This window comes from Erythrolamprus reginae, chromosome 2 (genome assembly GCF_031021105.1).
Source record: "Erythrolamprus reginae isolate rEryReg1 chromosome 2, rEryReg1.hap1, whole genome shotgun sequence".
Lineage (NCBI taxonomy): Eukaryota > Metazoa > Chordata > Lepidosauria > Squamata > Dipsadidae > Erythrolamprus > Erythrolamprus reginae.
The window spans coordinates 24702067-24726204 of record NC_091951.1 but is presented as its reverse complement, the minus strand read 5'-3'; the positions used below and the strand labels follow the sequence as shown (position 1 = coordinate 24726204).

General features: G+C 45.0%; 2 protein-coding genes across 2 annotated transcripts; both read right to left on the bottom strand.

Annotated features, from left to right (window-relative positions):
- Nucleotides 1-2592: 2592 nt before the first annotated feature.
- On the bottom strand, nucleotides 2593-7560 carry LOC139160035 (zinc finger and SCAN domain-containing protein 2-like). The gene is made up of 2 exons (XM_070737554.1): nucleotides 7500-7560; nucleotides 2593-4765 (listed from the first exon to the last, which is right to left on the bottom strand). Exon 2 carries the CDS (start codon nucleotides 4381-4383, stop codon nucleotides 3163-3165), a length of 1221 nt encoding a protein of 406 aa, XP_070593655.1. The 5' UTR covers nucleotides 4384-4765; nucleotides 7500-7560; the 3' UTR covers nucleotides 2593-3162.
- A 1243-nt stretch (nucleotides 7561-8803) lies between these two features.
- Nucleotides 8804-17597, bottom strand: LOC139160024 (zinc finger protein 420-like). Its single transcript, XM_070737533.1, has 2 exons — nucleotides 17521-17597; nucleotides 8804-14170 (listed from the first exon to the last, which is right to left on the bottom strand). The coding sequence occupies exon 2, from the start codon at nucleotides 13791-13793 to the stop codon at nucleotides 12072-12074; it is 1722 nt and encodes a 573-aa protein (XP_070593634.1). The 5' UTR covers nucleotides 13794-14170; nucleotides 17521-17597; the 3' UTR covers nucleotides 8804-12071.
- Between the last annotated feature and the right edge of the window lie 6541 nt (nucleotides 17598-24138).

Genomic DNA, 24138 nt, shown 5'->3' with positions numbered 1-24138 from the left:
CACCGGAAAAAAATTAGAGGGAATATTGAGTCAGTGGGGGTCATGTGCGCATGCATGCGGGGAGCATGGGGGGGGGTCACATATCTATTATATTATGGGTGATAAGTGCTGGAAGGCCTACTAGACCCAAAACAGGGCACAGGGGACATCTTGTTTTTGCTCCCTGGAGGCTGCACTGAGGCCTACTAGTAGGTACAAAAGAGGACGTGGGTGTTGCGTTCGCATGCACATAGAGTGGGGAAATCATAGGTGGAGAGCTTGCACACACTGTATTACATATGGCCTTGAAACTAAATGGGTAGTAAACAAATCTTATAAACAAATATGCCACAAAGTACCAATGTTCCAAGTCACATGTTTTCCATCAGGAGAAAGCACATCTCTGCACAACACTCTCCACTCGTGTTCCTTTCTGGAAGATGGAAGTTTCTCTCCTTCTATCCTTTCTAGTAATAGAGTACTCAATGATTTTAACTCCTTTAAGGTCAACCAGAGAGGCCGCTACTATACTGTTCCAGTCCCAGATGTTGCCGATCTGATAGGGCCCCCAAAAACAGGCTTGTCCCTTCTCTATGGATGGTATTTGCCGGATCGTCTCACCGATTACATGCTGTCAAGTCATTTTTAGACTCCTACCATCCTATCTCTGCAGCTGAGCCAAGTGAAATAATATCATGTTTTTGGCAGTGTGGGCAGGTGCCAAGTCCTGCTGGAAAATTGAACTCAGCAACCCTATAAAGCTCAGCTGCAGAAAGAAACATGGACATCTTGCTGTTTGTGCCTCTATATTCTTCCACCATACCCTGGGTCAGGGCCGCCGATAGACCGGTACTACTGGGAGTCCCGTGACGGGCCCGGCAAAATTGAAGAATTAGGGGGGGCCCGCAGTCAGCTCCTTGCACAAGCGCAGACTGTACCCTCCCTCTTTTGCCGGCACCTCAGCAAAGTAAAAGGCGAGGCAGAACTCGAGTCCCGGTCCTGGTCCCGAAAAATAAAGCGTGGTGGTGCCGTGCGTGCGGCGAAGCAAGGTAGGAGCCCCTTTGGGGTGGTGAGAAACGAGGGTTTTGGGCGGCCGGGGCCCAGGCGCTCGCCTCATCCGGGCCCTGGCTGGCCAGCACGCGCGGCGTGAATTGGGCGTCGCCGAAACTTTCCACCCCCATGCGGGAAAGGGTTGAAAGAAGTGAAAGAAAAATGCGATTCTGCTGATCGACCTCTTCCCCCCCTCTCTCCCTCTCAGCAGTCGCAGTGGGTAGTAGCCGTGGGGCAGCGACAGAGTGGTCAGCTGTGAGGTGGAGCTCTGGAACAGAGGCACTGACCGCGGTGGCTGGACAGCATTTACGGTGTCTAGCAACACGTCTAGCCGCTGCCGTCAGTGCTCCGTTCCAGAGCTCCGCCTCACAGCTGACGACCTTGCCACCGCCGAGAGAAAGAGAGAGGGAGAGAGGGGGGGAGAAAAAGAGATAGCAAGAGAGGGCGAGAGAGAAAGAGAGAGGGAGAGAGGGGGGAGAGAGAAAGAGAGGGAGAGGGGGGGGAGAAAGAGATAGCAAGAGAGTATAGTCGGAGCTCCCCCCGCCCGCCCACCCACCCGCTTTCGCTATCCTGACGCAAACGCGGTCCCCGGTTTTTCCCACCGCCGCCGCCCCCCGCGGCGTGCAGAGCTCAAGTCCAGACCTGCTCCAGGAGACCCGGGAGGGTGGGACATTCCACCGCCTTCTCTCTCCCGGTTGGGCGTCTTTGAGTGGACATGCCTCTTTGGCCCTTCCCACCTGCTGCACAAGAAGGGGCGGGGCAGACCGGGCTCCATCCGGACAAGCCAGTCGAGCTTCGGGTTGGTTTCTCAACCGCAGCTGCCTCGCTCCGCTTCCGCCGTTGCTGTTGCCCACCCCTCCCCCCTCGATTCCTCCAACTGACCTGCCCCCTCCCCTCTCCCGCGGCTTGCGGCGTTGGGTGCAAACCCTGCCTTTTTTCCCCCACGCGGCACCCCGATTGGCCGGGCGGTTGCTAGGAGACCTTTTCAACAAGGGGACCTGGGAGACGCCGCAGCTGCTACCTTCCCGGCTCCCTCCCACCCCCGCCACAGAAGCGCCTGTGTCTCCTCACCTGTCACGGCCTCACCTGTCGCGAGAGGGAGAGAGGGGGGAGAGAGGGAGAAAGAGAGAGGGAGAGGGAGAAAGAGAGAGGGAGAGAGGGGGAGAAAGAGAGGGAGAGAGAGAGAGAAAGAGAGGGAGAGGGAGAAAGAGAGAGGGAGAGAGGGGGGAGAAAGAGATAGCAAGAGAGGAAGAGAGAGGGAGAGAAAGAGAGAGAAAGAGATAGCAAGAGTGGGAGAGAGAGGGAGAGAGGGGGAGAGAGAGAGAAAGAGAGGGAGAAGGAGAAAGAGAGAGGGAGAGAGGGAAGAGAAAGAGATAGCAAGAGGAGAGAGAGAAAGAGAGAGGGAGAGAGGGGGGAGAGAGAGAAAGATAGGGAGAGGGAGAAAGAGAGAGGGAGGAAAAAGATAGCAAGAGAGGGAGAGAGGAAGAGAGGGAGAAAGAGAGGGAGAGAGGGGGGAGAAAGAGATAGCAAGAGAGGGAGAGAGAGAAAGAGAGAGGGAGAGAGGGGGAGAGATAGCGGGAGAGGGAGAAAGAGAGAGGGAAAGAGGGGGGAGAGAAAGAGACAGCAAGAGAGACAGAGAGAGAAAGACAGAGAGAGACATAGCAAGAGAGACATAGCAAGAGAGAGAGAGAGAAAGAGACAGCAAGAGGCAGAGAGAGAGAGAGACATAAAAAGAGAGACAGAGAAAGAGACAGAGAAAGAGGCAGAGAGAGAAAGAGAGACATAGCAAGAGAGATAGCAAGAGAGAGAGAAAGAGACAGAGAGAGAGTGAAAGAAAGAGATAGCAAGAGAGACAGAGAAAGAGAGAGAAAGAGAGAGAATGGGGAATTCTGGGAGTTGAAGTCCAGATATCTTCATGTTGCCAATGTTGGGAAACACTGGCCTATGGGACCGCCTCGCTTGGCGTGAAGCAGGAAATGATCCCCAGGGGATGGAGTGGCTCGGCGACATAAAATAGTTTTAAAATGGCGGGGGGGGGGGGCAGACACTTAGGCTGTATGGGGCCCCAAAATTCCTGATGGTGGCCCTGTCCTGGGTCCTTGGTTTCCAAATGAGATGCAAAATTTTTCATAGTCATTCAAAGAATTTATCTTCTGTGTGAGTCCTCTGATGTTTCACCAGGTTGGAATTAAGACTGAAACTTTTCCCACAATCAGGACATTCAAAGGGTTTCTCTCCTGTGTGAGTGCTCTGGTGTCTCACCAGGCTGGAATTATCAGTAAAACGCTTCACACAAACTGGACACTCATAAGGTTTTTCTCCTGTGTGGGTTCTCTGGTGTACCACCAAGTGGGAATTTCGACTGAAACTTTTCCCACAATCAAGACATTCAAAGGGTTTCTCTCCTGTGTGAGTGCTCTGGTGTCTCACCAGGCTGGAATTGGCAGTGAAACTTTTCCCACAAACTGGACATTCATACGGTTTTTCTCCTGTGTGAGTCCTCTGGTGGCTCACCAGATGTGAATTGAGACTGAAACCTTTTCCACAAAAATGACATTGAAATGGTTTCTCTCCTGTGTGAGTCCTCAGGTGTATCACCAAGTGGGAATTGTCAATGAAACTTTTCCCACAATCACGACATTCAAAGGGTTTCTCCCCTGTGTGAATCCACTGGTGGTTCACCAGGCTGGAATTCTCAGTGAAACTTTTCCCACATACTGGACACTCATACGGTTTTTCTCCCGTGTGAGTCCTCTGGTGGATCACGAGGCTGGAATTATGACTGAAACTTTTCCCACAAAGACTACAATGAAATGGTTTCTCTCCTGTGTGTGTCCTCAGGTGTACCACCATGTGGGAATTGCGACTGAATTTTTTCCCACATTCAGGACATTCAAAGGGTTTCTCTCCTGTGTGAGTCCTCTGGTGTACCACCAAGTAGGAATTGCGACTGAATTTTTTCCCACAATCAGGACATTCAAACGGCTTCTCTCCTGTGTGAGTCCTCTGGTGAAGTAAGAGGTTGGACTTCCCACTTAAACTTTTTCCACAGTCAGGACATTCAAAGAGTTTCTCTACTGTGTGAACACTCTGGTGTTCCACCAACTGGGAATGGCGACTAAAACTTTTCCCACAATCAGGACATTCAAAGGGTTTCTCTCCTGTATGAGTTCCCTGGTGTCTCACCAAGCTTGAATTGTGACTGAAACTTTTCCCACAAACTGAACACTCATATGGTTTTTCTCCCGTATGTGTTCTCTGGTGCATCAGAAGGAGGTAATTTGTAGTGAAACATTTCCTGCAATCAGAACAATCATATGATTTCTTTTTTGTGTGCATCGGGTAGTGTTTCATGAGGTCAAAGTTCAGACCGAAACGTTTCCCACAATCTGGGCTTTCAAAGGATTTTTCTCTGGCGTGAGCTCCTTAATACATCACCAAGTTGCCATGCTCGGTATATAGGGAGATGTTGTAGGGTTCCTCTATGTAGTTCCTTCCGTGAACCACAAGGGGGCTGTTCTGAGTAAAGGTTTGGCCACATTCCTATTGCTTCTCTCCGATGTGGATCATTTCATGCATACTCAGTTGTGATTTGAAATCTGAGTTAGCTGACAAGAGAATTTGGGGGTTTTCTGAAGGAATGAGAATTATTTTTTTACTGGCTTTACGGGCTTTCTTTTTTAACGTTGCTTATAATTCTCTGTTGTTTGGAGTGCTCTTATTGCGTCTTCTTTGTCTGTACAATTCAAGGAAAAGAGTAACTTTAATTGTTTATAAAATGAATGCAGAAGAGGTCAAAAAAGAAAAATATATACACTATGTGTCTCGCCAGCACTGCCTCATGGAGCAGGACTTTGAAAAAGCTTGTTTTGCCATTGGAGGCACAAACTGCAGCGCTGTCCTGAGCTTCATCATACCAGCACAGCTGGTCTCCTGCCATTCGCAGATGCACTGGTATGTTAAAACTCGCGGTAGTGCTTCTGCAAATCCTTGCAGAGTCTTGCTCAATGAGGCGGCTCTGGTGGCAGTACAAGTCTCATAAAGACTCATTCCTCGCATCCCTTATTGAGGGGGCTGTGTAGTGTGGGCGTGAAGTAAGACACACATCTTATCCTTCCAGCTCCATCATGTTCCTCGCTGTCCAGGGACATAAAAAAAAATATTTCTCAACCCCGGAATTTTATTTACTGGGCATAACTACAGTAATCAGAAATATAAGAAAGAAATTTTACATCTAGTTATTCATATTTTGACTGTGGCCAGGATAGTGTATGCGCAAAATCGGAAAGGGGAAAAGATTTCCAAAGAAGAGGAAGTTATTAAGAAAATACTAGATTGCGCTGAAATGGATATAATGACAAGACGGTTAAAAGACCAAGAGGAAATAGAATTTTATGAGATATAGAACAAAGTGTATATATGGATAAATAATTAGAAATACTAAAATTAAAAGAATAAGAGAATTGCATAAGTAGGGATATGATTTAAGAGCTATGTTAGAATTAGTATATGGATGTTTGTCAGTCTTGTCTATTTTAAGAAAATTAATAAAATATATTGGGGGGAAAAATATTTCTCAAACCCTCAAGGATTTTTTTTACGTGTGTTCCTGGACACAACCAGGATGTGTGATGGAGCTGCCAGTGTCCAGTAAGATGCGTATATCACAGTGGGGCAAAATTGATAGGTGGTAGTTGCGGCAAGTGAGTGGGCCAGGCCGGGCCGCAAGATGTAAACCTCAGCTGGAAGCCACTGGAAGTGGACAAGAGGACGGTGGGGCCAGCCGCCTGCTGCCAGCAAGGGCAAAAAGGAAGTGAAGGGAACTGCAGCACCGCATGGAGCTAGAACCATAGAGTGGGAAGCGCACTCCCAGAGTGTCCGCTTCTGGAAGATTATCTGCCCTGGGTCTTGGAAGACTTGCCACCAGATGGCTGGCCTGGCTGGAGTATTGCCGCTTGATTGGTGAGTGGTGGTCTGCCCAGTCAGTGGCGGAGTTGTTTGCTGGGTGAGCAGTACATGGCAAGAGGTGCTGGGTGGTTGCTCTCTTGCGAGTGGGGTGGGAGTTTTCAGTCAAGGGGGATGGATGGATGGGAGGAGGGCGAGCACCAAGGACATTGAGGAGAGATAGAACAGAGAGGCAGCTCCCTATCAGCTCAGCTGATCTGCGGGTGATTAAGGGGCTCAACTGACATTAGTTGACTGGGGAAGGGAAGGGCTGCTTCCTGTGCTGGCAACACTCACCTCTTCAATAGGGCTTATTTTCCAGACATAATGTATTTTCACAGTTTAAGATGAATACAACACACAACAGAGTTCAAAGGGACCCTGAAAGTCTTATCACCCAACTGTCTGGTCAACCATTTCAGACAAGTGGCCATCAAATTTCTTTTTCAAAACCTCCAGTGATGCAGCACCCAAAACCACTGAAGAGAAGCTATTCCATTGGTTGATTGATGTAATTGTTAGGAATTTTCTCTTTAGTTCCAGGTTGTTTCTCTCTTTGGTTAGTCCCATCATTATGGAAGGACAAATATATCCATATATATCATTACCTGTCATTTTTCCTCATTGATTAAATAAATTTAACCTTTTTTCAATTCATGCTTAGAAGTTGAATAATTGGGTTACTGATTTTGAATGAGGGGAACAGAAAAATAGACAACAGTTCCTCATTCCCTTCCCCCAATCAATCAATTACTTTTCTATTGTCTATCTTTCTGGTTAATACATGGATTAAGTAATAGGGAATACTGTGCTTGTGGCCTACAAATGGAAGGTCAATCCATTATTGTCAAAGGTCTGCAACAGAACAAGAGAGTTGAAAGGGCCCTTGGAAATCTTCTAGTAGTTCAATCTCTTGCTTCAGCCGGAGACACTGACAAAAAATGACAACTTTATCACCCAAAAGTTACAGGATGGAATTAGAGGGTCAGCTGTACTGGACTTAATACTGACTAAGAGAGAAGAAATGAGAGGAACAAATATATTTGGGGGTTTGAGGCTAAAATATACAAAGGCGTTTGCAGGAATTGGTTACATCTATATATAGAAGGAGGAGGGGTGAAATGCCATCAGTCTTCCAATATCTGCGGGGCTGCCACAAAGAGGAGGGGCTCAACCTCTTCTCTAGAGCATCTGAAGGCAGAACAGGAAACAATGGATGGAAACGAATCAAGGGGAGAAGCAACCTAGAAACAAGGAGACATTTCCTGACTGTGAGAACAATTAACCGGTTTTCCTGCAGAAGTTGTGGCTGCTCCACCACTGGAGGCTTTCAGGAAGAGACTGGACAGCCATGTGCCTGAAATGCATAAGGTCTCCTGCTGGAAAAGGGGGCTGGACTGGATGACCTCAAAGATCCCTTCCAACTGTTCTTCCGCAATTCTAGTTACTTCTCTGCTTCCACGGCGTGGAGGGAAGCAAACAGCCTGAGTTGCTTCCGATTCTCCTCCGACCTGCCCTCAACTCACCTTCCAACTGACGCTTCAATCCCCGGAAGAGGCGAGACCGCCACTCTGCACCACACTCTCCGCTCGGGCTCCTTTCCGGAAGAGGAAGTTTCTCTCCTTCAATCCTTTCTAGCAATACAGTACTCGATGGTTTAACTCCTTTAAGGTCAACCATAGAGGCCAGTACTGTACTGTTGACTTTCCCGTCACAGATGCTGCCTATCTGAAGGGGGTGGGGGTGGGGGGGGGAAAACAGGCTTGTCCCATTTCTACGGATGACATTTGTCGGATCGCCTCACCGATTACATGTTATGAAGTCATTTTCAGACTCTGAGCAACCTCTCTTTGCAGCTGAGCCAAGTGAAATAATAAAATGTGTAAATGTCTTTGTTGTTTTTCTCTGCCCTTTTTCTAAAGTCTAAGCACCATTGTGACTACCGTCCGTCTTATTGTCCTATTGTCCAAATTTACCTGAACCTACTTTGCTTTTGTTTATGTTCATACGCATACCTCCTATCTACATACATACACACACACACACATACATAATAAATAAAACATGAATAAACAAACAAAACAAATGTACGCTTCCTCTTTTCTGTGTCTGTCCTTCAAATACTGAAAGACTGCTATCGTATCACCCCAGTCCTCTCTGTTACCCAATTCCTACAATCCTTCATTGTATATTTTACTCTCCACTTCCTTAAATGTCTTTGTTCTTCTTCTCTGTAGCCTTGCATGTTTTTTTAATATTCTGGGGCTGTTTTTTATGAATTTTTTAGTTTAAAATTGTAATTGGATTGGTGGGTATTGGATTTGTTATTATGTACTGTTTTTACCCTGTTGTGAGCCGCCCCGAGTTTGCGGAGAGGGGCGGCATATAAATCTAATAAATCTAATCTAATCTAATCTTTCCACAGAGCAAACACCTTTTTTCTCTTGGTGACCAAAACTGGATGCAGTATCCAAAGTGTAGTCCTACCAATACAGTATAATACTGTATTAACAGTTGATGTGATCTTGAAACTATCCCTGTGATGCTGTAGCCTAGGGCTGCATTGACTTTTTTGGCAGTTACATCACACTGCTATCTCATGTGTGAATGTTTCTAGGCCCCTCTCACTGTTTCTGCTCTTGAGTCAGGTAAAACCTCTTCTATTGATGTGCATTTAGCTTTTCTTGTCTAAGTGAAAACCCTGTTTTATTTTTTTTATTTTTGTGTAAGCATATATAAACTTACAAATAAAATTATAAACATGATTGTGAATACATGAAATGTGTAAACATTTGATCCAATATATTTATGAATACTCGATATATGTAAATTTCTTTGTCTTTTTTTGATGCACATTTTCCTTTTATTTAAAAGTTGTTCATCCTTGTTTTGTTTTAGGTTATTTTTTTGAGTTTGTAATTTAAATTAATTTTTCGAATAAAACATTTCTTTTTCGAAAAAGCCACTTTACAAGAAGCAAGTTCATAGGATTTTGTTGCTATTCCCTGCACAGTTCCAACGTCTCAACAACACGTTTATATCATGGTGATTAGAAGTGGACACAGTATTGTGATATCACCAACGCTGTTTAAACCAATTGCCTCTCCCTGTGGTTTGACATTATTCCTTTGTTGATACAGCCTAGGACTGGATTGGCTTTTATTGGCAGCTGCAGGACAATGCTGACACAAGTGGTATTTGTCCACTTATCATGCATCCCAGGGATACCTGCCCTTTTGGAAATCTCCCAGAGGCAGCCACCATTTTCAGTGCACTCACAACACCTTAACACAGTCTACAGTGCTAAGGTAGTAAAACAGAACACTTTGTCCCACTTTGAGGAGGGGGAGGAGGCTGTGATGCCTGGAACACTGTGATTGTAGGGATCCAGTAGAAGTGAGTATCTTGTGTGGGAGGAAAGGCCTAAGGCAGGGGTCCCCAAACTTTTTACACAGGGGGCCAGTTCCCTGTCTCTCGGACTGTTGGAGGGCCGGACTATATAAAAAAAACTATGAACAAATCCCTATGCACACTGCACATACCTTATTTTAAATTAAAAAGCAAAATGGGAACATCTGAAATTGATATATGTTTATGTTTTGTTTTTAATTTTCTTTTGTTAACATCTGATTGGCTATACAAGGTTTCTTAGCTTATAGAAAAATTTATAAAGAAAGAAGGAAGCTCTTTGGCATAATAGTTAATAAGTTAGTACTTTTTGAAGGAACATTAAGGATGGAATTTAATTAAAAGAAAATGAATGTAACTGGATGACAAAATTAGAAAAAAAACCTTTTGCAACTTTTTTGATGATTGATATTAGTTACTAACAAAATACCGCATTTTATTCATGGAAAATTAGATGGTACACTGTGTTGTTTGAATGTATGTTAAGAGAAAAATTTAAAAAAATTACTCCCCCCAAAACAGTTGTTCCTTTCTCTGTCCCTCCATTCATTTCATTCTTCCTTCTTTCCTTCCTTCCTTCCCTCCTTCATTCTTCTCCACTTTTCTTTCCTCCATCTCTTTCCTTTTTTCTTACTCTTGGAAGGAAGGAAGGAAGGAAGGAAGGAAGGAAGGAAGGAAGGAGAAATGGAGGGAACAGGGAAAGAAGGGAGGGAGGGAGGAGAAAGAATGAAATGAATAGGGGGATGGAGGAAGAAAGGACTTTGTTAGAAAAACAAAGGGATTATTGGATCAAATTTTGGACACTTGACAACTGGTCCATAGTTATGATGGTGGCAATGTCCCAGGGTTACGTGAACATCTTTTGGGATGTTTTGATGGATAAGCAACTGCAGGGATTCACTTAATGACTGTGGCAAGAAAGATGATAATTACTTAATAACCATCTTACTCAGGAGACAGAAACATTGGCCTCCATTGAGGTCAGAAGTCGAGTATTATCTGTCTGACCAGTGTGCTCTTTTAGAAGCAGATCAGGGGTCTATTTTGAAGCTCCACAGAAAACATCTAGGGGGGAAGGCAGGTTGTCCTCGACTTCATTTACTAACCGTTCAAAGTCGCAACGGCCGTGGGGAAAAAAAGTGACTTATGCCCCTTTTTCACACTTACGACTGTGGGATCAAAACTTGGCTGCCGTTTCATATTTATGACCATTGCTTTTGACCCCCTTTTGCAACCGTCTCACAAGCAAAGACAATTGAGGAGTGGGGAAGAAGCCAAATTCACTTAACGAGCGGGTTTCTATCCCATCCATTGCCAGGCATGAAAATGTGCCACTCAGACTTTATAATTTTCCACCCACACCAAAAAATAAAATAAAAAATTAGAGGAAATATTTTCTCATGTTGCTTCTGATCTTTCCCCCAACTAACCTCAGATTGTGTCCCCTTGTTCTTGTGTTCACTTTCCTATTAAAAAAAAACTTCCCTCCTGGACGCTATTTAACCCTTTAACATATTTAAATGTTTCGATCATGTCCCCCCTTTTCCTTCTGTCCTCCAGACTATACAGATTGAGTTTATTAAGTCTTTCCTGATACGTTTTATGCTTAAGAACTTCCACCATTCTTGTAGCCCGTCTTTGGACCCGTTCAATTTTGTCAATATCTTTTTGTAGGTGAGGTCTCCAGAACTGAACACAGTGTTCCAAATGTGGTCTCACCAGCGCTCTATATAAGGGGATCACAATCTCCCTCTTCCTGCTTGTTATTCCTCTAGCTATGCAGCCAAGCATCCTACTTGCTTTCCCTACCGCCCGACCACATAATTATAAGTGCATGGAGGCCTACAGGGCCCAAAACAGGGATGGGGGAATACGGTGGGGTCATGAGTGCATGCATGCGGGGAGCATTGGAGGAGAGTAACATATCTATTATGGGTGATAAGCGCAGGAAGGCCTACTAGACCCAAAACAGGGCACAGGGGACGTCTTGTTTTTGCTCCCAGGTGGCTGCACTGAGGCCTACTAGTAGGTACAAAAGAGGATGTGGGTGTTGCGTGCACATGCACATTGGGTGGGGGAGTGGGGAAGTCATCGGTGGAGAGCTTGCATACAATGCATTATATGTGACCTTGAAACTAAATGGGTAGTAAACAAATCTTATAAACAAATATGCCACAAAGTACCAATGTTCCGAGTCACATGTTTTCCATTAGGTCAAAGCACCTCTCTGCACAACACTCTCCACTCGTGTTCCTTTCCGGAAGATGGAAGTTTCTCTCCTTCTATCCTTTCTAGTAATAGAGTACTCAATGATTTTAATTCATTTAAGATCAACCAGAGAGGCCGCTACTGTACTGTTCCAGTCCCAGATGCTGCCAATCTGATAGTGGGGCCAAAAACAGGCTTGTCCCTTCTCTATGGATGGCATTTGCCAGATCGCCTCACCGATTACATGCTGTCAAGTCATTTTTAGACTCCTAGCATCCTATCTTTGCAGCTGAGCCAAGTGAAATAATAAAATGTTTTTGATAGCATGGGCAGGTGCCAAGTCCTGCTGAAAAACTGAACTCAGCATCCCTATAAAGCTTGGCTGCAGAATGAAACATGGACATCTTGCTGTTTGTGCCTCTATATTCTTCCACCATACTCTGGGTCCTTGGTTTCCAAATGAGATGCAAAACATTTAACAGTCACTGAAAGAATTTCTCTTCTGTGTGAGTCCTCTGATGTCTTACCAGGCTGGAATTAAGAATGAATCTTTTTCCACAATTAGAACATTCAAAGGGTTTCTCTCCTGTGTGAGTCCTCTGGTGTCTCACCAGGCTGGAATTTCGACTGAAACTTTTCCCACAATCAGGACATTCAAAGGGTTTCTCTCCTGTGTGAGTGCTCTGGTGTCTCACCAGGCTGGAATTGTGAGTAAAACATTTCCCACAAACTGGACATTCATACGGTTTTTCTCCTGTGTGAGTCCTCTGGTGGCTCACCAGATGTGAATTGAGACTGAAACTTTTCCCACAAAAATGACATTGAAATGGTTTCTCTCCTGTGTGAGTCCTCCGGTGTCTCACTAAGTGGTAATTGTCAATGAAACTTTCCCCACAATCAGGACATTCAAAGGGTTTCTCCCCTGTGTGAATCCATTGGTGGTTCACCAGGCTGGAATTCTCAGTGAAACCTTTCCCACATACTGGACATTCATACGGTTTTTCTCCTGTGTGAGTCCTCTGGTGGATCACGAGGCTGGAATTGTGACTGAAACTTTTCCCACAAAGACTACACTGAAATGGTTTCTCTCCCATGTGTGTCCTCAGGTGTATCACCAATTGGGAATTGCGAATGAATTTTTTATCACATTCAGGACATTCAAAGGGTTTCTCTCCCGTGTGTGTCCTCAGGTGTAACACCAAGTAGGAATTGCGACTGAATTTTTTACCACAATCAGGACATTCAAAGGGTTTCTCTCCCGTGTGAATCTTCTGGTGTACCACCAAGTGGGAATTTCGACTGAAACTTTTCCCACAATCAAGACATTCAAAGGGTTTCTCTCCTGTGTGAGTGCTCTGGTGTCTCACCAGGCTGGCATTGGCAGTGAAACTTTTCCCACAAACTGGACATTCATACGGTTTTTCTCCTGTGTGAGTCCTCAGGTGTAACACCAAGTAGGAATTGCGACTGAAACTTTTCCCACAAAGATGACATTGAAATGGTTTCTCTCCTGTGTGAGTCCTCAGGTGTATCACTAAGTGGTAATTGTCAATGAAACTTTTCCCACATTCAGGACATTCAAAGGGTTTCTCCCCTATGTGAATCCATTGGTGATTCACCAGGCTGGAATTCTCAGTGAAACTTTTCCCACAAACTGGACACTCATATGGTTTTTCTCCAGTGTGAGTCCTGTGGTGGATCACGAGGCTGGAATTGTGCCTGAACCTTTTCCCACAAAGACTACATTGAAATGGTTTCTCTCCCGTGTGTGTCCTCAGGTGTACCACCATGTGGGAATTGCAAATGAATTTTTTACCACATTCAGGACATTCAAAAGGTTTCTCTCCTGTGTGAATCCTCTGATGTACCACGAAGTAGGAATTGTGACTGAATTTTTTCCCACAATAAGGACATTCAAAGGGTTTGTCTCCTGTGTGCATCCTCTGGTGAAGTACGAGGTTGGACTTCTCACTGAAACTTTTCCCACAGTCAGGACATTCAAAGAGTTTCTCTACTGTGTGAACACTCTGGTGTTCCACCAACTGGGAATGGCGACTAAAACTTTTCCCACAATCAGGACATTCAAAGGGATTCTCTCCTGTATGAGTTCCCTGGTGTCTCAACAAGCTTGAATTGTGACTGAAACATTTCCCACAAACGGGACACTCATATGATTTTTCTCCTGTATGTGTTCTCTGGTGCATCAGAAGGAGGTAATTTGTAGTGAAACATTTCCTGCAATCAGGGCTTTCAAAGGATTTTTCTCTGGCGTGAGTTCCTTAATACATCACCAAGTTGCCATGATCGGTATATAGGGAGATGTTGTAGGGCTCCTCTGCTATGTGAGTCCTTCCGTGAACCACAAGGGAGCTGTTCTGAGTCAAGCTTTGGCCACATTCGTATTGCTTCTCTTCAATGTAGATCATTTCATCGATACTCAGTTGTAATTTGAAATCTGAATTAGCTGACAAGAGAATTTGAAGGAATGAGAAATATTTTTTTACCGGCTTGATGGGCTTTCTTTTTTAATGTTGCTTGTAATTCTCTGTTGTTTGGAGTGCTCTATTTGCGTCTTCTTTGTCTATACAATTGAAAGAAAAGAGTAATTTAGAAATATACCACCAAGCCACCAAACTACTATGGATTAAAGAATGGGTCAACCTAGAAAACTCTAGAATTTTAACAATAGAAGGTCACGATATAAATGAAGGTTGGCACGCACATTTATGGGAAAAAGAACAGACAAAACCCTTACATTTTAAACAACATCAAATTCGGAATACATTGTTGGAATACTGGCGAAAAGTTAGGAAAAAACATTATAATGAAATACCCAGATGGCTATCCACATTAGAAGCCCAAATCCATCCAAATATAATTAGCCAAGAACAAATAATAACCTATGAAGTCCTCCTAAATACCAAAGGAAGTCTAAAAACTAGAGAAAGACTTAAAGATGAAAGCATAGTAATAGAGTGGCTACCATATTACCAAATTCAAAGTAGATACAAAAAGGACCTGGTGAAATTCAGAATATGTAAAAAACAAAATGAAATAGACAAAATATTAACAGGCTCTGATAAAAAATTCATAACCAAAATGTATAACTATCTACTAAACCAGTGATTTTCAACCTTTTTTGAGCCATGGCACATTTTTTACATTTACAAAACCCGGGGGCACATTGAGGGGGGGGGGGGTGGCTCAAAAAAGTTTGGACAATTTTTTCTCTCTCTCTTCCTCCCTTTTGCTCTATTTCTCTTTCCGTCCCTCTTTTTCTCCCTTCTTCTTTTTTCTCTCTCTCCATCCCTCTTTCTCTCTTCCTTCCTTCCTCTCTTTTTTGCTCTCTTTCTCCCTACCTACCTCTATGTCTTTCTCTCTCCCACCTTCCCTCCCTCTCTTTCTTTCTCTCTCTCTTTCTTTCTCTCTCTCTTGCTTTCTCTCTCTCTTTCTCTCTCTTGCTTTCTTTCTCTTTCTCTCTCTCTCTTTCTTTCTTTCTTTCTCTCTCTCTTGTTTTCTTTCTCTCTCTGAGCTTCGCGGCACACCTGACCATGTCTCACGGCACACTAGTGTGCCACGGCACACTGGTTGAAAAACACTGTACTAAACTACGAAAATATCGAAGAAATAGTTAAACCTAATATGATAGCTTGGATGACCAACTTTGGCTATGCGATCCAACTGGAAGACTGGGAAAAACTATGGTCAGTAAACTACAAGATGACGCTATCAACACCTTACAAAGAAAATCTCTATAAAATGTTTTTCCGATGGCACTATGCGCCAGCGCGCTTAGCCAAAATAAATGTGAATGTAAGTAACAAATGTTGGAAGTGCAAAAAAGAGGTAGGAACATACTACCACATTTGGTGGTGATGTAAGGAAGCAAAAAAAATTTGGACCCAAATTCAGACATGGATGGAAGAAATATTGGATTATAAACTTGAGATAAAACCAGAAATGTACTTATTAGGAATAATTAGAGGCAAACATAGTAAAGAAAATTATTATTGAATAAATCATATACAGTACTCACAGCTGCAAGATTAGCATTTGCACAAGTATGGAAGCAAGAAATGACCCAAAACGAAGAAATGGTGATTAAAAAAATATTAGACTGCGCCAAATTTAGCAAATTAACATACGAGATACAAAACCAACAAAATAAGGACTATTACAGAGTGTGGGAGAAATTATACAACTGGGTGGAAATTAAGAAAAAGGTATATAAATAGAATTGTAAAAGATAAATTTTGTATATATATAAATTGTAAATGTTTCATGTTGTTTGTATGTTGTTTAAATGTTTGTATGTTAAATAAAATTTTAAAAAGAAAAAAAAAGAAAAGAGTAACTTTAATTGTTGATAAAATGACTGCCGAAGAGGTCAAAAAAGAAAACTACAGTATATACATCACGTGTCCCGCCAGCACTGCCTCGTGGAACAGGATTTTGCAAGGCTTGTTTTGCCATTGGAAGCACAAATTGCAGCACTGCCATCAGTTTCATCATACCAGCACAGCTGGGGTCCTGCCATTTGCAGTTGCGCTGGTATGTTAAAACTCCTTGTAGTGCTCCTGCAAAACCTTGCAGAGTCTTGGCTCAACGAGGCGGCTCTGGTGGCAGTACAAGTCTCATAAAGACTCATTCCTCGCATCCCTTATTGAGGGGGCTGGGTAGTGCGGCTGAGAAGTGAGACACGCATCTTATCCTTCCAGCTCCATCATGTTCCTCGCTGTCCAGGGACATATGTTGTAAAAAAAAATTATTCCTCAAACCCCCAAGGGTTTTTTTACGTGTGTTCCTGGATACAACAGCAAGTAATGTGATGGAGCTGCCAGTGTCCAGTAAGATGCACTTATCGCACTCTTATATTTACATTTAAGGTCTCTGACCGCTTAGCTCCTCCTGTCCCTCCAGCAGCCGAAAGAAAAGCGCGGAGGCTGGGGGTGGCGGGTGTGTGTGGAAGAGGTCCGTAGGAGAACTGGGGGGAGCCGCAGCCACCACCCCGTGGAAGGGACCCAGCTGGGAAGCTCCCGAAGGTGGTCTTTGCACCCCACCCCCGGGAGAGCAAGCAGCAGGTGTGGGCTGGGGTCTTTCCCCTGGAGGCAAAGGTGGTGGTTGTGGGGTGGCTTTGCTGCAGGCAGGTGTCTAGCCACCGCAGTTCAAACCTACTTAATACAAGGATTAAGTAATAGGGAATACTGTGCTTGTGGCCTACAAATGGAAGTAAAAAAATCAAAATAACACGGTGGCACATCAATACATTATTGTCAAAAGTCCATAACAAAACAAGAGAGTTGAAAGGGCCCTTGGAAATCTTCTAGTAGTTCAATCCCTTGCTTGAGCAGGAGACCCTGACAAACATGACAACTTTATCACCCAAAAGATACGGGATGGAATTAGAGGGTCAGCTATACTGGACTTATACTAAGGGAAGAAATGAGAGCAACAAATATATTTGGGGGTTTGAGGCTAAAATATACAAAGGTGGTTGCAGGAATTGGTTACGTCTATATATATAAGGAGGAGGGGTGAAATGCCATCAGTCTTCCAATATCTGAGGGGCTGCCACAAAGAGGAGGGGCTCAACCTCTTCTCCAGAGCATCTGAAGGCAAAACAAGAAACAATGGATGGAAACGAATCAAGGGGAGAAGCAACCTAGAAACAAGGAGACATATCCTGACTGTGAGAACAATTAACCGGTTTTCCTGCAGAAGTTGTGGCTGCTCCATCACTGGAGGCTTTCGGGAAGAGACTGGGCAGCCATGAGCCTGAAATGCATAAGGTCTCCTGCTGGAAAAGGGGACTGGACTTGATGACCTCAACTGTTCTTCCCAATTCTAGTTGCTTCTCTGTTTCTACGCAGTGGAGGGAACCAAACAGCCTGAGTCACTCACGGTTTCTCCTCAGACCTGCCCTCAACTCACCTTCCAGCTGACGCTTCGATCCTCGGAAGAGGCGAGAGCGCCCCTCTGCGCCACACTCTCCGCTCGGGTTCCTTTCCGGAAGAGGAAGTTTCTCTCCTCTATCCTTTCTAGCAATATGGTACTTGGTGGTTTTAACTCGTTCAAGATCAACCAGAGACGCTGATACTGTACTGTTGACTTTCCAGTCCCAGATGCTGCCTATCTGATGGAGGGGGGGCGGGGGCAGGCTTGTCCCTTCTCTACGGATGGCATTTGCCGGATCGCCTCATTAAATACATGCTATCAAGTCATTTTCAGACTCCGAGCAACCTCTCTTTGCAGCTGAGCCAAGTGAAATAATAAAATGTATAAACGTCTTTGTTGTTCTTCTCTGCCCTTTTTCTAAAGTCTAAGCACCATTGTGACTACCGTCCGTCTTATTGTCCTATTGTCCAAATTTACCTGAACCTACTTTGCTTTTGTTTATGTTCATATACTGTACATACCTGCTATCTATAGTGACAAATGTATATTTTATTTTATGTACGCTAAGAGCATATTTTATTTATTTATTTATTTATTCTTTGTCCAATATACAATACATATGGAAGAGAATAGACATTAAGTAATATATATAAAAATAGAAAAGAAGAGAAGTAGATGGGAGGGAGAGAATATATATAATATAAGAGATAGGGAGAGAATACTGTATATTATATATATGTGTGTGTGTGTGTCAAATGTTTTTTTAGCTTTTTTAGTTTTTTTATACAGTATATATAGACACACACACACACACACACACATAATAAATAAAACATGAATAAACAAACAAATGTGCGCTTCCTCTTTTCTGTGTCTGTCCTTCAAATACTGAAAGACTGCTATCATATCACCCCAGTCCTCTCTGTTACCCAATTCCTACAATCCTTCATTGTATATTTTACTCTCCACTTCCTTAAATGTCTTTGTTCTTCTTCTCTGTAGCCTTGCATGTTTTTTTAATATTCTGGGGCTGTTTTTTATGAATTTTTTAGTTTAAAATTGTAATTGGATTGGTGGGTATTGGATTTGTTATTATGTACTGTTTTTACCCTGTTGTGAGCCGCCCCGAGTTTGCGGAGAGGGGCGGCATATAAATCTAATAAATCTAATCTAATCTAATCTTTCCACAGAGCAAACATATTTTTTCTCTGTTGGTGACCAAAACTGGATCCAGTATCCAGAGTGTAGTCTTACCAATACAGTATACAGTGATCCCCCGATCATTGCGAGGGTTCCGTTCCAGGACCCCAAGCAATGATCGGGTTTTCGCGAAGTAGCGCTGCGGAAGTAAAAACACCATCTGCGCATGCGCAGATGGTGTTTTTACTCCCGCAGCGCTAGCGAGGAGCCGAAGATTGGGGTTCCTGTTTTAAAACGTCGCCGCCGGCATGGGCGGCTTGCCAGCACCCCCCCGGACCCCCAACCCGGGTTTGGGGGGCTGCTAGGAAGCCGCCCATGCCGGCGGCGACGTTTTAAAACAGCCGCGCGGCTTTCCAATGAGTCCCGAAGACAAACGTCAAACTTCCGCGTTTGTCTTCGGGACTCATTGGAAAGCCGCGCGGCGGTTTTAAAACGTCGCCACCGGCATGGGCGGCTTGCCAGCACCCCCCCGGACCCCCAACCCAGGTTTGGGGGGCTGCTAGGAAGCCGCCCATGCCGGCGGCGACGTTTTAAAACAGCCGCGCGGCTTTCCAATGAGTCCCGAAGACAAACGTCAAACTTCCGCGTTTGTCTTCGGGACTCATTGGAAAGCCGCGCGGCTGTTTTATAACGTCGCCGCCGGCATGGGCGGCTTGCCAGCACCCCCCCGAACCCGGGTGAGCAGCGAGCGAACGGCGGGTGGCCGGGCGAAGGGCGGGCGAGCGCCGAAGGGCGGGCGAGCGGGTGCTGGGGAGGGCTTCTCGCCCTCCCGCCAGCAAGAGGGGGAGCGAACGGCGTGGGCAGGCTGCGGACAAGCCGTTCGCTCGGGCCGCTTCCCAGCTGAGTACTCAGCTGGGAAGCGGCCCGAGCGAACGGCGTGGGTGGGAGAAAGGTGCGCGAGCCGCGGGCGCGCGGGCAGGCAGGCTGCGGACAAGCCGTTCGCTCGGGCCGCTTCCCAGCTGAGTACTCAGCTGGGAAGCGGCCCGAGCTAAGCGGCAGCAGCGAGGAGTTTGCGTGGGCGGTGGGGAAACTTCTCGCTGATGCCCGCCAAGAGGGGGAAGACCTAGGGAAGCCGCCCAGCAGCTGATCTGCCCGGCGCCATCTACGCATGCGTGCCCATAGAAAAAAAGGGCACGCATGCGCAGACGGTGTTTTGACTTCCGGGTTCAAAAATCCCAAATTAGCCTGTTCGCAATGGTCGGGAACGCAATAACCGGGGGATCACTGTAATACAATATTAACACTTCCTGTGATCTTGAATCTAACACTGTGATGCTGCAGGCTAGGGCTGCATTGACTTTTTTGCCAGTTACATCACAGTGCTAGCTCATGTGTGATTGTTTCTAGGTCCCTCTCACTGTTCCTGCTCTTGAGCCAGGTAAAACCTCTTCTATTAATGTGCATTTAGCTTTTCTTGCCTAAATTTTTTTTATATTATTTTTGTCAAGCATATAATCTTACAAATAAAATTATAAACATGATTGTGAATACATGAAACCTTTTGATCCAATATATTTATGAATACTCAATATATGTAAATTTATTTCTGTCTTCTTGATGCACATTTTTCCTTTTATTTAAAAGTTGCTTATCCTTCTTTCGTTTTAGGTTTTTTTTGAGTTTGTAATTTAAATTAATTTTTTGAATAAAAAATTTCTTTTTCAAGAAAGCCACTTTACAAGATCCAAGTTCACAGGACTTTGTTGCTATTCCCTGTACAGTTCCAATGTCTCAACAACACTTTTATATCATGGTGATTAGAAGTGGACACAGTATTGAGTGTGATATCACCAACACTGTTTAAACCAATTGCCTCTTCCTGTGGCCTTGACATTATTCCTTTGTTGATACAGCCTAGGACTGGATTGGCTTTTATTGGCAGCTGCAGGACAACGTTGGCACAAATGGCATTTGTCCACTTATCACGCATCCCAGGGGTACCTGCCCTTTTGGAAATCTCCCAGAGATAGCCCCTATTTTCAGTGCACTCACAACACCTTAATACAGTTGCAATGTACATTGATGAATCAATTGAACCTAAACAATATATAATGATAGTGAAGGCAGGATTTTAATGGTACAATTAGTGTTAGAAACGAAACCTTTTTTAATTGTTTCAATTTATGCACCAAATGACAACCAAAAACATTTTTATAAAGAATTACATGAAAAAATAAATGAATTATCAATAGAAAATATGATAATAATAGAAGATTTTAATGCAATCTCAGATGGTCAAATAGATTACCGTATTTTTCGCTCTATAAGACGCACCTGCTGATAAGACGCACCTAGATTTTAGAGGAGGAAAATAGGAAAAAAATATTTTGAGCCAAAAAGGGGAGAGGAAGAGAGGAAGGAGTGAAAGAAAGGAGTGAGGGAGGAAAGAAGGGAGGAAGGAAAAGGAAAGCAAGAAATGGAGGGAGGAAAGGAAGGAAGGAAAGAAAGAAAGAAAGAAAGAAAGGGGGAAGGAACAGGAACAGAGGAAGGAAGCAAGGAAACTTATGAAAGGGGAGAGTAAGAGAGGAAGGACTGAAGGGAGGGAGGGAGGGAAGAAGGTAGGAAGGAGAAAGAAAAGAAGAAATAGAGGAAGGGAAGGTAAAAGAGAGAAAGAAAAAAAGCAAGAAAGAAAGCAAGAAAGAGAGAAAGAAACAAAATGAAAGAGAAATAAAAATAGAGAGGGGGAATGAAAGAAATGGAAGGAGGGAAGGAAGGAGAGAAAGCAAGAGAAAGAAAGAAAGCAAGAGAAAGAAAAAAGAATGAAAGAGCAAGAGAGCAAGAGAGAAAAAGAAAGAAAGAAAGAAAGTAAGGCAACTTCAAAGAAAGGCTCACTGAGCATCTCTCACTCTCTCTCTCTTTCTATCCCTCTTTCTTTCTCTTCCTTTCTCTCCTCTTCCTTTATCTCCTCTCTCTCCCTCCCTCTCTCTTTCTCTCCCCCCTCTCTCCCCCTTTCCCTCTTTCTCTCTCTTCCTCTCTTGCTTTCTCTCCCCCCCTCTCCCTCTCTCTTTCTCTCCCTTTCCCTCTCTCTCTCTCCCTCTCTTGCTATCTCTCCCCTCTCTCCCACTCTCTTTCTCCCTCTCCCTCTCTTTCTCTCTCTCCCCCTCTCTCTTTCTCTCTCCCCCCCTTTCTCTCACTCTCTCTTTCTCACTATCTTGCTGTCTGTTGCTCTCACTCACTCTCGTTCTCTCTCCGTTCTTCTCAGCGGTGACGTGCGCACGCCCTGCCCGCCTCACCTTTGACGAGAGCTCTCAGCAAGGGGGTTGTAGGAGAGGCGGGGCCGGCGGCAAAGGCGATATTCAATGTCGGGGGCGCACGGGCGGTTGCACGCGCTCCCTATCTCCCTGCTAGCCCACTCGGAATATTCAAAATAAGAAAAACCTTCACCGGCAAAGGCTTTTCTTATTTTGAATATTCCGAGTGGGCTAGCAGGGAGATAGGGAGCGCGTGCAACCGCCCATGCGCCCCAGACATTGAATATCGCCTTCGCCGGCCTCCGCTGAGAAAAGCCTTTGCCGGCATTTCCTCTCGGCGTCAAGGAGGCGCAGCGGCGGGCGGAGAGAGGGAAGGGGGGGCAGCGGCGTCCCTCCTGGCCTTGGCGGGCCGCCCGACCCTCCCCACCTCCTGCAAACGCGGCGGGCGGTGGGGGGGAGAGCGAGGAGCCTGTTCCGGCGGGCGCGGGGCTTGGCTGGCTGGCTGGTGGGGGGAGCGCCGCTGGTGGTGCGGAGGGAGACCCTCCTCCGGGAGGGGGGGGGCCAGGCAGCAGCTAGCCAGCCAGCCGGCGGGATGGCGCTTCCGAGTTCGCAGCCCCCCCCCCCGCCTGCATCTTCGCTCCATAAGACGGGGCTGATTTTTCATCCTACTTTGGGAGGAAAAAAACTGCGTCTTATGGAGCGAAAAATACGGTATACAGGGAAAAGAAAAAAAAGCTAATCTTACCTGGGACATTCTAGAAAATGCGTACAGAATTATTATTAAAAGACATATGGCGAGAATATCATTTAAAAGAGAAAATATACTTTCTATTCTAACTCACATAAGACTTGGTCTAGGATAGACATGGCCTGGGCTCCAGTACATATAATGGAACAAATCAGTGATATAGAAATAAAGACAAATACGTGGGCAGACCACAACCCTTTATTGATACATTGGAAAGGCAAAAAGAAAATAAACAATTGGTCAATGAATAGAAACATAGTAAAGGACCCAGACTACAAAAAATGGATAGAGAAGGTGAAATGACCGAGAAATATGGTTTCTAACTATTATTCTTTAGTCACAGCAGGAGGTTAACAAGCCGCAGTAACACTTTCACTCTGGCGCGTGCCTGACAGAAGACGCGTAAGACCGGAGTCACTTCCATTTATGCAGTTCAGCCCAGCAACAAGCGGCGGCTGACAGCTATCTAATATTGGCACCAAACTACAGCAGCCAATAGGAAACAGGTAAACAGTTCCTATTACATTTGATGATTTCTGCTTAACAACTACTTATTTAAACTTTACCTGGTTACAGAACTTTATGGAAACTTCGGACATAACACCCCTCCCCCTTCTGGCTGGTTTTTTACAGATTTTATTCTGATAAATAAGTAATAAAATCGTCCAAGCGGGAAGGCCTTCTTGGTGTTCGCTCCGACCGGCGAGGCTCATGCAAGACTTGGGTGTCCACCGAAGATGAGGGTTCCTCGGGTCCTGCTGAAGAAGAGTTTCCACGACTGGCAGGTGGCAGAGAAGGGGCAGCACTGGAGTGGTCACTGACCCCAGGTAAGTCCCAGTCTATTTGTTCCTGGTTTCTGCCCGGTCTGGTATAACTCCCTGCGGGGAGTGAATGAGTAGCGACCCCATTACTAGTGTTAGCCATATTGTCCCTTATACTGGCTGTTTCCTGTCTCCCCCGTATATGATCTCTGTGCCTTTTCCATAGGCGGCCATCATTTAATTTGATCATATAAGTTTTGGGGCCAGTTTGATCGGTCACTATGCCACACTCCCATTGTCTCCCCCTGTCAAAATTCTTGACATATACAGGTTGACCCACACACATAACATGCTCAGGATTTGTCACATTCACATTTTTGAATTGTACAAAAGAGGGGTGCAGTCTGTCCAGGGGAGACCTCAACTTCCTCCCCATAAGTAGTTCGGCGGGGCTCCTGTTAGTTGTTAAACTTGGCGTAATGTGTTGAGTCAGGAGGAAAGTGTCCAACCTCTCTTGCATTTCCCCTGGTGATGACCTCTTAATGGCCTCCTTGGCCACACGGACATATCTCTCTACCATCCCATTAGACCAGGCTGCGTGGGGCGATGTTAAAGCATGTCTGACCCCTAGATGGGCCAAGAACATTTCTAGCTGCCTGGAAGTAAATTGGGGCCCATTGTCCGAAACTAGGACATCAGGACATCCATGTGTTGAGAATAATTTCCTTAGAGCATGTATAACAGCTGTGGAGGT

Bases quoted from the DNA above. Each gene is read 5' to 3' on its own strand.
- LOC139160024 (XM_070737533.1), bottom strand. From the start codon at position 13,793: ATGCACCAGAGAACACATACAGGAGAAAAATCATATGAGTGTCCCGTT.
- LOC139160035 (XM_070737554.1), bottom strand. From the start codon at position 4,383: ATGAAACACTACCCGATGCACACAAAAAAGAAATCATATGATTGTTCT.